We start from the raw sequence: 14,072 nt of genomic DNA on the forward strand, positions 1-14,072 counted from the left end.
CTTGTCCCTCTTTTTCTTTCTTTCTGCTATCTTTCCTTGTCAGGCATGTTGCTCTTGATCAGCTGTTGACCTCTGATATGTGGCTAAACTAGCCTTACCTCCCTGGACAGTTTAAAGAAAGTCTAGCAGGAGGATGGGTGCTACAGTATTCCTTTTTGGTAGTGCAAAGTCTAAGTGTATGAAAATGAAATCACAGAATCACAGAATTGTAGGGGTTGGAAGGGACCTCTAGAGATCATCGAGTCCAGCCCCCCTCCAAAGCAGGCTCCCTACACCATGTCACACAGGTAGGCGTCCAGGCGGGTCTTGAATATCTCCAGAGAAGAAGACTCCACCACCTCCCTGGGCAATGTTTGGGAAATGTGTGATTCTCAAGTTGTATAAGGCTAAAAATATGAAATGTGACGGTGCAGAACTGACAGAATGACACCTTCCAAGTAAAAGAACAAGAATAAACTACCTGTGAATAGTCAGTGTTTACAAATGCAGGCAGTTTGAGTATTCCTATCAACAATATCTGCTTTTATGTACTTCTATGTATGGAAGAAATTGCCTGTTTGCTGACCAGTGTCTGCGTAGTGTGAAGCAGTTAAACCATGTGGGTCCAAGATCAGGGTGACTGTGTTATCCTGTTCGGTTGTAATGTGAACTCACTTGTTGCCTGTTCTGCACAGACTGCTTCTTGGCCTGTTGGGAGCTAGTGAGCAGTAAGACGTAATGGTCATAAACAGCCCACAAATACCTGTTGTTACCTCAGCTGATACATTAGGAGATGTGGCAATGAGGTGTTATTGAGGATCATGTTAGCTTGAGAGAAAGTTGAAACCACTGGGAGAGAGGTAGAGTAGTGAGGAGCAGCAGGCCTTGTAGTTAGAGTGGTGAGAAGATATGGAATAGTGCTTTGAAAGCCTGCTATGAAACACCTTGGTTTTGAAGACAGAACTACTTCTTCAAAATAATTAACTATTTTATTACACAGGAAACTTTAAAAACTGTTATGAGGGAGTTGTGTTTCTACGCATGTTTGAAACTCAGTATTTCAGAATCTAGTGATGAATTTTTAACCAATATACAGCATTCACCACAATTGATTTATATTGACTCTTGACAGATCATTTCAAAATTTACTTAATACTTTTTTCTCTTTTTCTTTTTAGGTGTTGGGAAATCATGTTTATTGTTACAGTTCACAGATAAGCGTTTTCAGCCAGTCCATGATCTCACTATTGGTACGTCTCTTTGGTTCCCCCACAATACTAATGTGCTGTTTTGAAACATATTTAAGATTGGTTGGATTGGGGCTTTTTTTTTTAAGGGTTTTAAGCAAGTAGGGTGTCTCAGCACGTGTTTATGAGTGTGCTAAGCTAATGATGGAATTTTGTGTGGGAATAAATTTTTCTGTGGACAAACTTAGTCTTCAGATCAGTTTCACTGTTAACATATGACATATGACATATAACATATTAACTGTATAACAAATGCAAGCCTCTAGGACATTTGCAGAACCTTTGAACTTTTTCATGTTATTTCAAAGAACCTATTAAGCTCTCCTACTCATGCTGAGCATTGCACAGAATGTATCCCTAGTCTCTATTTTTAGTTTGTGTCCTGGAATAGGTAGACTTCCTGTGTTTGGAGGTACTAAAATAGACACTTGAAACATAAACAAGTGTTTTTCATGTAACAGAATGTATGCTGTGGCCATCTGATACAATTCAAACTTTTAGAGTAATTCAGTTTTCAGATACCTCTGATGTCTTGGCAGGAGGTAGGCTAGCTGAATAAAAAGCCCGAGCTTCTTCATGTACAGCTGACATCTAAGAGCAGGTGCAGAAGCTAGTGGCATGAGGAAGTGAGCCCAGGTAGCAGCATAGTGAGTGGTGTGGGAATGGAGCATGGGAAGCTGCTTGGAAAAGAAGAAAGGAATATAGGCTGGAAGCTTCCTTCATTGCTACTGATAGGGCATGTTTCTGTTTTGACTAGAGTACTTTTCTCATTTACCCCAACGGATTTAGGAAGACAGAGAGCATGGGTTCAGACTGATACAATTACTCATGTAGGGCAAGATAGGATGGGTTGGTATTATCTAATATGCTTCCAGCTGACGATGATAAAACTCCAGAGAACCTGAGGATTTTGAAAGGTCTATGTAATGCAAGTACTTTCTTATCAACACAGTACTACTATCAATATAGTACAACAGTTTTACAAAGTGGGAGTGCAGTTTCTATTTCTACCGTGGGCTACTCAGAAGAGAATGGAAATTGAAAGTAGACATGGGGAAGAAAGTTACTTCAAGCGTGTAAAATTCTACCTGAAATGTTAGTATAGGTAGCCTAGCATATTCAGAGATAAACTTCAATGAAAATCAGGAAAATGACAAAAATATCTGCTTCTGTACAGCCTGTCTTATAGCAACATGCAGAGCTGTGTATAACTGTAATAGAATACTCAAACTTAAGAACTTAAAATGCAACAACTACCCGTATAGTTTTCACTTGAAAATGAAAGTAACTGGTATTAAAGTAATTGAAGCAAGGAGAAGCTGTGTGATGCAGTTAGCAGACAGACAAAACTAGGTTATGATTTTGTAGATGGAATGGGTGGCAAAAACTACTGTAAGGTTTTGTTAGCCCTGCCTATTGTGCTTAGGATTTACCCTCAGCTGCAAACCTGGAAAGCTTCTGTTCCCTCTTTGAAGAGAACATAGTTTCAGACTGGGTTGTTTCAAATAGGTTTTTCTCTTAGCAAATGTTTTGATGTCACAGAGTAAATACTTCTGAATCTCCTGTGAGGTTGAGTGAAGAACCAAACATTTAGGAAGGTTGCTGAGTTTCAATCAGCTGTTCAGTATCTGCATTTTTGAGATCAAGTAATAAGTGTTAATGCTTCTGGTAGTCTTAAGCATCTTCCTCTGGCTTTGCACTCAACATCAGAGCATTGCCTTTCACTTGCGCCCTCATTAGCACACCTTTCCCCTTCTTTTTATTTTGCATGTAATTACTGCAGGTTATTCAGATGGTAGAGCATGTCATTCTTTGACCTGCTGGGTTCTATTTGGCTCCAGTATCCTGTGGGAGGGAGAGTGGTTTCCTTCCTGCCTCTCCCTTCCCAAAAGTAATGATACTTCTGCAGAAAGTAGCTGTGCCCTAAAATGTTCTCAGCAAGTTTTTGAAGAGATGTTTGAAGTCTTTCAAGATAAGGATTGAAGACACAAATCTAGACAATTTTAAATGAAGCTTATGCTTTTAAATCTTGGGTTTTTTTTGATGAAATGGTAGATGTGTGAATCATAGCTTAATGGAAACTTTGTTGTCTTATGGTTATGCCCACTAACTCCAGGTTTTTTTTATGTTTTAAATAATGTAGTAATAGCCTCAAATTTATGCTTCACTTACTGATCTCAGAATTTCTTTAAAAGACTGATAGAAAATGCTGGATTTTTTCACTAAAGAAATTAATTTATTGATTGGATTTTTTTCCCCTCTGTTACTTTCCTCTGTTACTTACCAGATTTGATCTTTAACTAGATGGGATTTTGGAAGCATTTTTTTTTTTTCATAAAGACAGATGAATTCTAACAAATACAGTAATAGAATTTATCTTGTTGAAGGTGACATTATTCTGATTGTTTTGACTGTTCAGTTGATAATGAATTGTAGATTTAATTTCTTTTGAACTGTCTGCAGTAATAAAACATTAGTAGAATGTTAAAAATGACTGTGACTCTATTCAGTTTTCTATTTGTACCCAAGCACATGTTTTTTTCTGCTCTGAGAAACAGCCATTAAATCATTTTGATAACTTGGTAGGAAATATCTCCTTGGCAGTTGCTCTCTAATCAATGTATTTATAAGGCAGTTGGAAAGGTACAGTTTTCTTCCTTCTGGAAAATGTTCAAGCTCTTTAAAGCAGCTCAAGAATTAACTAAAGCAGGAGGAGAAATAGATTATTCAACTACTGTGAATGCAGGAACATAAGTTAACTCAGTATTGTATTTCTAGGAAACATTCTTCTTTCTCATGTCTTCTAATAATGTAACCTTCTATAAAATCTATCCAGGTGTAGAATTTGGGGCTCGAATGATCACTATTGATGGAAAACAGATAAAGCTTCAGATATGGGATACGGTAAGTAATAAAACAAATTACTTAAACATGTGACTCCACCAGCTTTTTATTTTGTCATTGTTATTAAGCTCTCCGTGACCTAGACCGTGTTAGCCTAAGTCTTGCAGCTTTCTATGACTTCTCTAAACATGAAAAATGAGCTGAAAAATAATTCTTTTTTGATGTGATGTGCTCTTAAAACTTTGCAAATTGCTGCTGTTTACGCCATAACCCAACTTCCACAAGCAAAGCTTTCTCAGATTTATGAGACACTTCACTTTCTTCTTCTTTTTTTCCAAAACTTGCTGTGTTATTCAGAACTTAGATTCCTTTGTGTAGTTCTTCTCTCTTTGTGCTCATGCTAAGTTTGGCTAATGTCACTTTCTGTTGACATGTGTTTTGTTCAAGAGTTTTGCTCAAGAGCTGTCTAGAGTAGATTTTTGCATTTGCAATGTGGGCTATAAAAGTTACTGCTCTCTGTTTTCACAGAAAACGTCAAGAACTCTACTATAGTCATCATAATACTTGAATGGTTAAGAAGGGGTGGTAAAAGCAAACAAACCCATAGACCTTGACTTTCAGGGGGAGTTCAGATTAAAACATGTATTAGCGAGGTCAGATATATTCTTGTTGGTTGCTGTAGCACACAGAGCTGTTGGCCTCAGTGTTCTCATCGTGATTCAACATCTTTAAGACATCCATATCAATAACTTATTTTGTGTGTTTAGCTGTTTAGTCACAGTTTTATGTCCTTTTCCAAAAGCATTTTAAGATACCTATAGGAACCAACAGATGTATATTCATGTTTGTGCTCTTTCTGGCATTGCAAATCAGTAAGAGAAGATACGTTTGATGTACAAGTGTATATGAAAATATAAGCAAAAGCAGTACTTTAGATAGCTTCATAACTAAAATCAAATGTGCCTTATTTATTTTACAAGATCATCATTTAAATTCATGCGTAAAACCTGTGCCTCCTTACATATTCTCCATGGTGTAAATGAATTATGCTCAGGTTGTACATCAGGCTTTTTCTAAGCCTGGACATTTTTACAGCTACAACTGTGTATCTGTGAACTACCGAAGTAGCTGAGACTTCATAAGTTCAATAGACAACCAGAGGGCAGCATAAAGAGAAGTTTCAGGTGCAGACTTTTAGTATATGACATAACCGTGTGATGACAAATTAATCCTGGTTTCCTGAAATTGGGACAGATTGTCTGCAGAAAGAATTACCTTTTTTACTACCTATATAGTCATTGCATTTCAATATCTTTCAGACTGATCTTATTCACGTGCTATTACCTGTTGCCTGGATATGTGTGAGCTTTACCTGTTTTTTTAGTAGATTGTTTTCCTTTGTGCCTCGAATTGAGTAGCTCTTCTGTCTGTTTGGCTACTTACATGCTTGCAAAGTGTCCGATAGCCACGAATTCAATGGAGTTGCTCGTGATTGTAAATTATAAGCTGTTTTTTTGGCAGGGATTTTATTTGGCAAGATTCTTAACTGGTAACATAAATATACTAAAAATACTCATTGAAAGCTTTCATATTCTCTGAATAGATTGGGTAATCATGGTTAATAATTTATCAATCGTAAGCACTGAATGGCTTAGTATGTTGCCTGGAGTTAAAACATAAACTGCATGCAGACTTTTTTAAGTACAGGATAAATGTATTGTAATCAAGTCTCATAAGCATATCTACGTTCCAGTGGCTCAGTTTTGGGCTTGGCTGCAAAGGTGTTAAAGAAATGGTGAGATAAGAAATGCAGTGAGGCACATTTCAAATGTACGAATGCCAAGGTACACATATATGTCCATAATGACTAAAGTTACTGTGTCTCTGTTGTTTGTTTGGGCTGAACATTGCCTGCATTTCTTTTCTTGTTAACAAAAGCTGCTAATTGTTGCTGGTGCTATCCTGATATTTATTAAGCTGTAACAATTTCTGTTAGACAAAAGAAAGGCGTGTGGCTAAGAGAACTTGATACACTGAGTCACACGCAGCACCACCACTTCTCTGATTTAATGCTGTTCTTACATGCCTACTTTTGATCTGTTACTGAGCAAGGAGCATCTTGAGCAGATGCATGAGAAATGGAAAACCAGATAAAAAGTTGTTTTCCCTGGTTAAAAGTAAATAAGGACTTTGGCTTTCTTAAGCAAATTTTTCTTACCTGATACTTCAGTGCTGTGGTGATCAGTTTGTTTTCTTCAGCAGATCAGTGCAGCTCCAAGGAAAGGTGTATTCCTTAGTAAAAGGGCAGTGCGTGGAAGCTGCAGCACAGCTTACTGCAGGAGTCAATTAACTTGGGGCAGCTGAAGCGAACAGCACTGTGTGTCAGTGAGATCCATTTGTGTGGTTTCTGTTGGATTTCTTTTATTATTCTTTTTCATGCCATAACTCAAGAATATTTCACTTCATTAGCATCTTAGTTCGATTCAGGAGTGGGCTGTAGAAACAGGGGCTGCTTACTGCACTTTGGGTTTTGTGTGGGAGTACACAAGCTGGATTCCTTTTGGATGAGGCTGCGCTGGAAGATATGCTCAAGGAATGCACGTGTTCCCATTAGCAATTGTAGTACGGTATTTGTTCCTGTGAGCTGATGTCTGGTAAAACTAGTCTGAAGTGAAATGAAAGCAAAATATTGGACAAAAAAAACTTGAATAAAAGCTGCTTGGTGTGAGCACTGTGTACTTGTGTTCATTGCTGCAGTCTTGAGACTACTTCTTTTCATACATAGACACCAGCAGCCAGAGCATCCCCTCATCATCTCCCAGCAGTGGAGCATGCTTCTGGATAAGTTCTCCCTGCTGCCCAGCTCCAGATGCTCACTGCAGTGTGTGCTGCAGCATCTCAAGGTGTTTAGGTCTGGAAGTCCTTGGATTTCATTTCTAGTTCCTAAAGCTTTTAGATCAGTCAAGGGGGATGCAAGTATTAATTATTATCAATTAATTACAAAATTATTCTTTTGTCTGCCCCTGGATTATTTAATTTCCTCTGATCTTTATCTTAGGAAAGATTTTCATTAGTTGGAAATATTGAAGAGTAGTTTTGCCAAAAATAGTTATCTGGTAGTTCACTAGTATGAGAAGTTTGGATGCTGTTTTTTGGTAGAGTGTGGTAGTTGATCTAGCATCAGTTACCAGCATCCCTTTTCTGTCTGGGGACCTAGAAGTGGAAGTGGCCTGTAGAAGCTGGTAAGGATCAGCTACCGTGTTTGTTCTGGGAGCTGTTTAGCTTCACAGGGTTAAATGTGCTGTGTAGATGAAGGTTGCTTGTCTTGTGGCAGTACAACACTGAGAAATATAAAAATCATTTCTCCTCAGAAGAAAACTTCATTGTTGCAGAATGCTGCTGGGCTTGTTACCAGGCTGAGTCAGTATCCTTCTTTTTGTTTTTGACAGGGGTTGTTCTGTATTGTATTTATTGGTACTTACATCATTGTTGATGAGCAAAAATAAGCAGCAGTTGAAAGAGGGAATTAAAGTCCTCTCAGATGCTACGGAGGGTTGAGTCTAAGTAGTACTATCTGTGTTTTACAGATTAAATTGATGTGAATGAGAATTATTTTTTCTGTTTGAAGAAAATTGTTAGCATTTCTCCTTCATTTCAAGGAAATCAATGATTAAAAATATTTATTTCATAATAACAAAGAAAAATCTTACTTAGGATAAGGCCTGAGATAGGAGAGCTAGTCTTCCTTCTGTCTGCAGTGAAACTTGAGTTCAAGTGGCCCTAGTTATTACTTCTAATAGTGGAGAGCTGAAGCTTTCTGGTTCTGTAAGTGTGTTGGGAATTGCTTTGTGTGTTTAAATTGCATGCATTCAGCATCAGGAAAGAAAGGTATGTGTACAGTTCCACCCTTGGGTATTCTTATTCCTCAGGAAATTTCAGTTCTTATCAGGGTGCTGACAGAGTTACTTTTGAAGTAGTTTGTAACTTGGCCGAATAATTCACGCAAGTCTGACATCTTTAAAAGTTCTAATGAATTCATATTCACCTGTGTCTTTTAGTTTCATCTCTTCTGCAAGATGTGGATCTTAGTAAAGAACATTTTTGCTGGAAGGCACCACTGTTTGTTTCTGGTTAATTTTTTTTCCCCCAGTTTGCTCCAAAAGTAATGCCTGCTATTTATTTCCATGGAGATGACAGGTGCAAAGAATGCAATAACACTGCTTGATAGAGAAAAATTTTGGCTACAAAACACTAGTTTTCAACATAGTCACCATAATTAGGTTTGCATTTTCACCAGGAGTGAACAAGTGCCTGCATGCTGTGCACATAAAAAGTCTCCACCAACAGAGTTGACCTGCTGTTGCCACTGCTGGAATGCACCACCCACTGCAAGCATTGATGAGTGTCAGTGGTGCAATTTTTTCCACATGGAGGAATTTGCTTCCACCCCTTTGCTTCATATGCGCTTCCATGTCAGACACTATTTGATCAGACTGCCTCTCTGCTTCCATCTGTCACGTGGCAGCAAAATGTAATGGAATACTGGAAGGAAGATTCAGTCTCTACTGCCATACCACCACCACCATCTGTCTCTGATGTCGTGTGCCAGTGTAATAATACAGGTGACATTACTTCTGGATCTATGAGAAGTGGTCCAAAAATACACAGTAGGATCTTTTGAAGTACCCTTTTTAATAACAGAGACTTGTCTGTACGTTTCACAACTGAAACCTCCATAACTACACTGCATCCTTGGAAATGCTGCTGAGATTTCCTTTCGGAATGTAATACTTGAAGTTTTTTTCTCTCATGTGCCACAGGTGTGTTAACTGTAATGCAGTTGCATGGCCTAGAAAACTTGAACTCAGTCTGTATTTCTGTGCGCCTAATGTGATGGGCAATGCTTTACGTTCTGATAGTACCATTACTTTGAAGTTGCACCTTGATCTATACACAGATTTATATTTAGAGAAGAGTGGGAATGTATGTCCCCACAGTTGAGCAGTTCACATAGGCATTAAGGCTTCTAGTATTATTTTGAAGACTTGTAACTCAAACTTTGATTACTTTAGTCACTCGTTTTAGAAAGTTTATCTTCATTAGCTGATATGGTATGAGCTCTAAAAGCTCATAGTCCAAAAGACAACTAAAGCAGGTGTTATTTAACAAAGAATCAGTTGCTTATCAGAGGCTTGCTTTTTCTACTTCTACCTTCTTCTACTGTGCCACTCTGAAAGTGGGTGTAACCTGACATTGCCTCAGAGCAAAGGCCTGTGTTGTTTCTACCAGATGTAATTAGGTCTTCATTTAGTGTCTACTGCCACTAACTACTAACTCCCCTGCTCCTTATTCCCTCATTCAATCTCTGGCATATGTTGCTGAAAAATTAAACAGCTGTGTCAGGCAGAGTGTTTGGCTGGGGGAAGTGCTTCTTCCCTTCTGCTCAGTTGGTCGGGAGGCCACGCCTCCCAGTGTCCTGTTCTGGGCTCCCAATACAAGAGACCTGGGCATACTGGAGAGTCCAGTAAGATGATGAAGGGACTGGAGCACCTTTCTTTGAATTGGTGCTCAGAGGGTTGGGACCCTTCAACCTGAAGGAGTCATGAGGGAGGACTCTTACCAGGGTCTGTAAATACCAGAAGGGGGTATACAGTGAAGATGGAGCCCAGTGGCCGGACCAGATGTTGTGGGCACAAACTGGAACACAGGGGGTTCCCTTTCAACACCAGGGAACACTTCTTTGGGAAAGAAAATCTGTGAATGACTGTCTGCTGCCACAGGTTCCCTAGAAAGGTCGTGGTCTCTGTTTTGGAGATGTTCAGAAGCTGCCTGAACATGGCCCTGAGCACCCAGCTGTGGGTGTCACTGTTTGAGCAGGAGACCCAGAGATCCCTTCTGATCTCAGTTGTTCTGTGAGGAAACTGAAAATTTGGAAATTCCCTTGAATATAGAAGTGGAGAAAAGTGTTATATTTTAGGAGAGTATGGAAAAGGTTATATGCATGCTGTTAATTTCACTTGACAAGATGGAGGGCTCTACTCCTGTATAAAAACCTGGTTTGGTTTTATACTGAGCTTCCTTACTGCTTGATCTATCCATTGCTTCTCGAAGCAAGTAGCTGAACTTTAATTGGTCCCTCTTTGCAAGTTAGATGAAGTATTAAAATCATGAGAAATTTGTATTTTAAAATACGCTATTATAGTAATAATTACTGTATTTTGGGGTATTAACCTATGCTTCTGTATTTTGTTTTCCTCTCCTCTTGAAATAAAGGGGTTGGAAGAAAAAGAGCAAGTTGTCAGATGAAAAATGCTTCAAGTAATAATGATAAAAATAAATATACATGGAGAATCTTTTACTTGCCTAATCCATGTTAATTTGACCTTACAGTTCTTTCATTTAGATTTCTTTTGTTGAAATAGACTTCAAATAAATGCTTCTTATTCTTCTATGTATAGTAGGTAAATCTCTACATGTAGAGATGCATTTTTATGTATTACACATAGGTGTATACCTTCATATATTGTATTTTGTGGAGTTTCTCTACAGAAACTCATCTTTTTCCTGGCTAGAAGATAAAAGATGGTTTGGTTTCTGTTGTTTTTGTGTAAGCAAACACAAGTTCATTATTGCTAAATGGAGAACCGTATCTCTGGAGAAGATGGTAACGTTTTCCACCCTCTTCTCAGTTTTTCCTTCAGGAAGCAATGGTATTTAAGAGATATCATCATGGGCAAGTAATAAACAGTTGAAAATGCTACAGAAATATCAGGATTGAAATACCAAGTGATTCTTGTTAGAGCTTCAAATTCTTACATTCTTGTAGAACTGGTAGAATCTCTGGCAATTGTGCTTGACTTTAACTTGTTCGTCTTCCACAGCAAATTATTTAACGTGTCACAGTTGAATTGATGAGGGTGAAACAGGCAGTCTTAGATGTGGTAGGCTTTGCCTCAGTAATGCACATTTTTTTAGCAATGCTTAGAATATATTATTAACAGTAACTTGTTTAATGACTAGTAAGGAGGAAAATATTTTATGCAAACACTATATGCACTTGAGCAAGTCATCACACTAAGATGAAACTCTTGATTTTTTTGGAGCTCCTTGGCAAGACATCCAGTACTGAGCTAAATGCCTGTTTTCTTTTACTATTCCTTAGTGTACTCTAGTAGATCACCTATATTTTGTTACCTTTGTCTGTATGAAGATGGGCTTGGATTGGACTCTTGTCCTAGTCCACATAAAAATGCTGTGCTCTAGATTCTGCTACTGTATGTTCTCATTGAGTGGTGGAGTCTAGCCCAAGTGTTCTTGAAATTCAAGAGAACCATATGTTATGGAAGTACAGTTATTGTGAGAAGATTCTGTAGGTCTGGCTGAATCATAGCTTGTACATAGCACAAACTTTGATAAATATTTCATTCTCATTTTCAATAGTTTTAAATCAGAATAATTTCCTGTAGTCGTAAGGATAACAATCTTACTGCATGTGTCATTTTTCACTGTTAACATTTGTGTTTTTAATTATGTTCTGCGCTATCTTTGAGTTAAGCTAAAGCTTTTAATACTAAATACTAAAAATCTTTTTTTCTAGTAACTGTTAATTGCTGGATAGCAACTTCTGAAAAACACAAGCCATGGGAGCTCAAGATTTGCAACTACAAATATTTATCTTTCAGGGCTTTGATTTTTAATACAGGAGGGAAAAGGGTTATACCTTTGTCTTTTAGCTTTTTCCACACTAACTGTTCAACCTGTGCTCCTTAAAATAGTTTTCATAAATGCAGACAAGGTTTTGGGTTGACTATTGCATGTTAGCGAGGGATATCTTAGAAAGAAAACTCAAAGCAGCTGTGAATTTTTGGAAGGTGATTAAAATGTAAACTGATAAGAACGTTCTTCTAAGAGCTGAGATTTTTACAGAACGCTTTTCTTAAGAACTGTCTAATTTCTGTAGTATCTCACAAGTTTTTCACCAGTGGATATGGAGACGACTGTTGCATTCTGTGGTTGTTTGACACGTGTTATTTATCAAGTACAGGGGAAATTGATTAGCTGTGGAGCAGAATTGTGTAGAATTAAATTCAAAACCATTTTCTGTTTTTTCATAATAAAATGATTACTGAAAGAATTCCATCTGAAGACTGTTGAAAGCTGGCTGCAGTTTATGATATAACGGATAAAATCTGCATCCTTGGCCTTCCAACAACCTCTACACCAGCAGATGGTGGGCGTAAAGATGTCATTCATCATTTATTTACAATGGGCTTTATTTATTCTAGTGTCAACAGCTGCCCCAGGGAGCGGGTTATTGAATTCAAATGTGAAGCTCTGGGTTATTTGCTTCCTTTCAAATTTGTCTTCAGAGCTTAGTTGCTAGGAGTCCATTCTGTGCTCTAATAATGATTCATGTATTGTGAAGCCATTCAGTAAATTGGGTTGTCAGGGATTGCCAAAAAAGGTTTAGAGGTCTTGTTCCGTTTTTTTTCTTCTTCTTTCTTTTTTTAACTGCACAGTGCTGTAGTTGGTGTCTCCTCCTTATGTGCCTTCTTTTGCCAGTGTTAGAGACTTTGTGCCCAGTTGTTCCCTCTCTGATTTCCCCTCCTTATACTTCCTTGCCCTCACAAAAGTAGTAAGTTTATGGTTTTCAGCAATGAAACACAAATTTAAGACATGAAATAATGAAACTTTGTCTTCTGCAGGCAGGGCAGGAGTCCTTCCGTTCCATTACGAGGTCATACTACAGAGGGGCAGCAGGGGCTTTACTAGTGTATGACATTACAAGGTGAGGATATGGAGGAAGTTACAACTGTACTAAAATTATGTGTCTTTATAGACTTGTATTGTGATATATAGCAATGTTAAAAATGTCTAATTCAGCATGGTTTATTGTAGAAATACATGCAATCTAATGTTCTATCATATTTGTTAAGTAATCAATATCAAATAAAATCCAGGTTCAGTGTATATGCTTCTAATTTTATCAGTATACTGGTTGAGAAAAAGTAAGTATAAACTCTTGGGAGGAATCAAAGTATTTATATAAGGTATTTGACCATGAACCTCTGGATTACCTTTATTGCGAATGGCATTAAAATATTTCATTAATTCCTTTTTTTGTGTTTTTATTACCGTGAACTATAATTTTTCTTTTGCTATAGCAAACTTTTTACTTAGCTGCAATTCTTGAAATAAATGAGTCAAAAGTAGCAAAATATCAGAGTCTGATTACATAGAAATACCAGGAAACTTCTACCTATGCTGTCTTTTATCAAGCTGGGGAATATAGTTCTCAAGGTGTGATTTCAGTAGCTGATGTTCAGAAGTAACTGAGATATTCCTGCAGTCTTGAATAAAGTGTCTGTAACTCTTGTCTACAATACCATGGTGTGATTTTCAACCAAAAAATTTATTACAACTCAATTGTGAAAATATACGGGCTCCAAGGCGTTATTACGTTGTGTGATTCCTTTTTGTGGATCTTGGGTCTCATTGCTGAATTAAGCAATGAGATTTCTTAGTTTTCCTTTTGTTCCCTCCTTATTTTTAAATGTCAGAAAGCAATCTGTTCTTTCCAGTTGACTTCCAACAAATCAGTCTTTGATTTGTAAGTAGGTGGCTTTCTGCTTGTGAAATATTAAATACACGTTCACGTTATTAAATATTTAGTGTACATTTTCTGTGAGATCTGTAACATTGTCATCTTGTACCTATCTTACTATAAAATACTTTACTGCTAAATTCATCATTAAATTTATAAATTCAGAGGAAACGATTGTCAACCTTTTCATTTGCCAGTAGGATAAATATTACTTTATGAATAAACGTATTGTTGTTTGAATTCATTTGAGGATGTTACAGACTTCTAAAACTGCAGTCAGCAGACTTATCTGTGTTTAACAATGCAGATTTTCATGACCATAAGAATACTCTCTGTAGTAAATGTTTGCAGTTACTCTTTAGTCAGTTCGTTAATGCTCCATGTCTACTACATTTTTG

At 37.5% G+C, this 14,072-nt stretch overlaps 1 protein-coding gene across 1 annotated transcript in view; it reads left to right on the forward strand.

Moving 5' to 3' along the window:
• The window catches only part of RAB2A (RAB2A, member RAS oncogene family), a 40,087-nt gene that overhangs the window by 9,795 nt on the left and 16,220 nt on the right, over window positions 1-14,072 (forward strand). The window contains exons 2-4 of the mRNA XM_015855618.1: window positions 1,158-1,229; window positions 4,063-4,130; window positions 12,776-12,858. Coding sequence (XP_015711104.1) covers window positions 1,158-1,229; window positions 4,063-4,130; window positions 12,776-12,858 — 223 coding nt within the window. The remainder of the gene's footprint in view (window positions 1-1,157; window positions 1,230-4,062; window positions 4,131-12,775; window positions 12,859-14,072) is intronic.

The sequence above is a fragment of the Coturnix japonica genome, chromosome 2, assembly GCF_001577835.2.
Source record: "Coturnix japonica isolate 7356 chromosome 2, Coturnix japonica 2.1, whole genome shotgun sequence".
Lineage (NCBI taxonomy): Eukaryota > Metazoa > Chordata > Aves > Galliformes > Phasianidae > Coturnix > Coturnix japonica.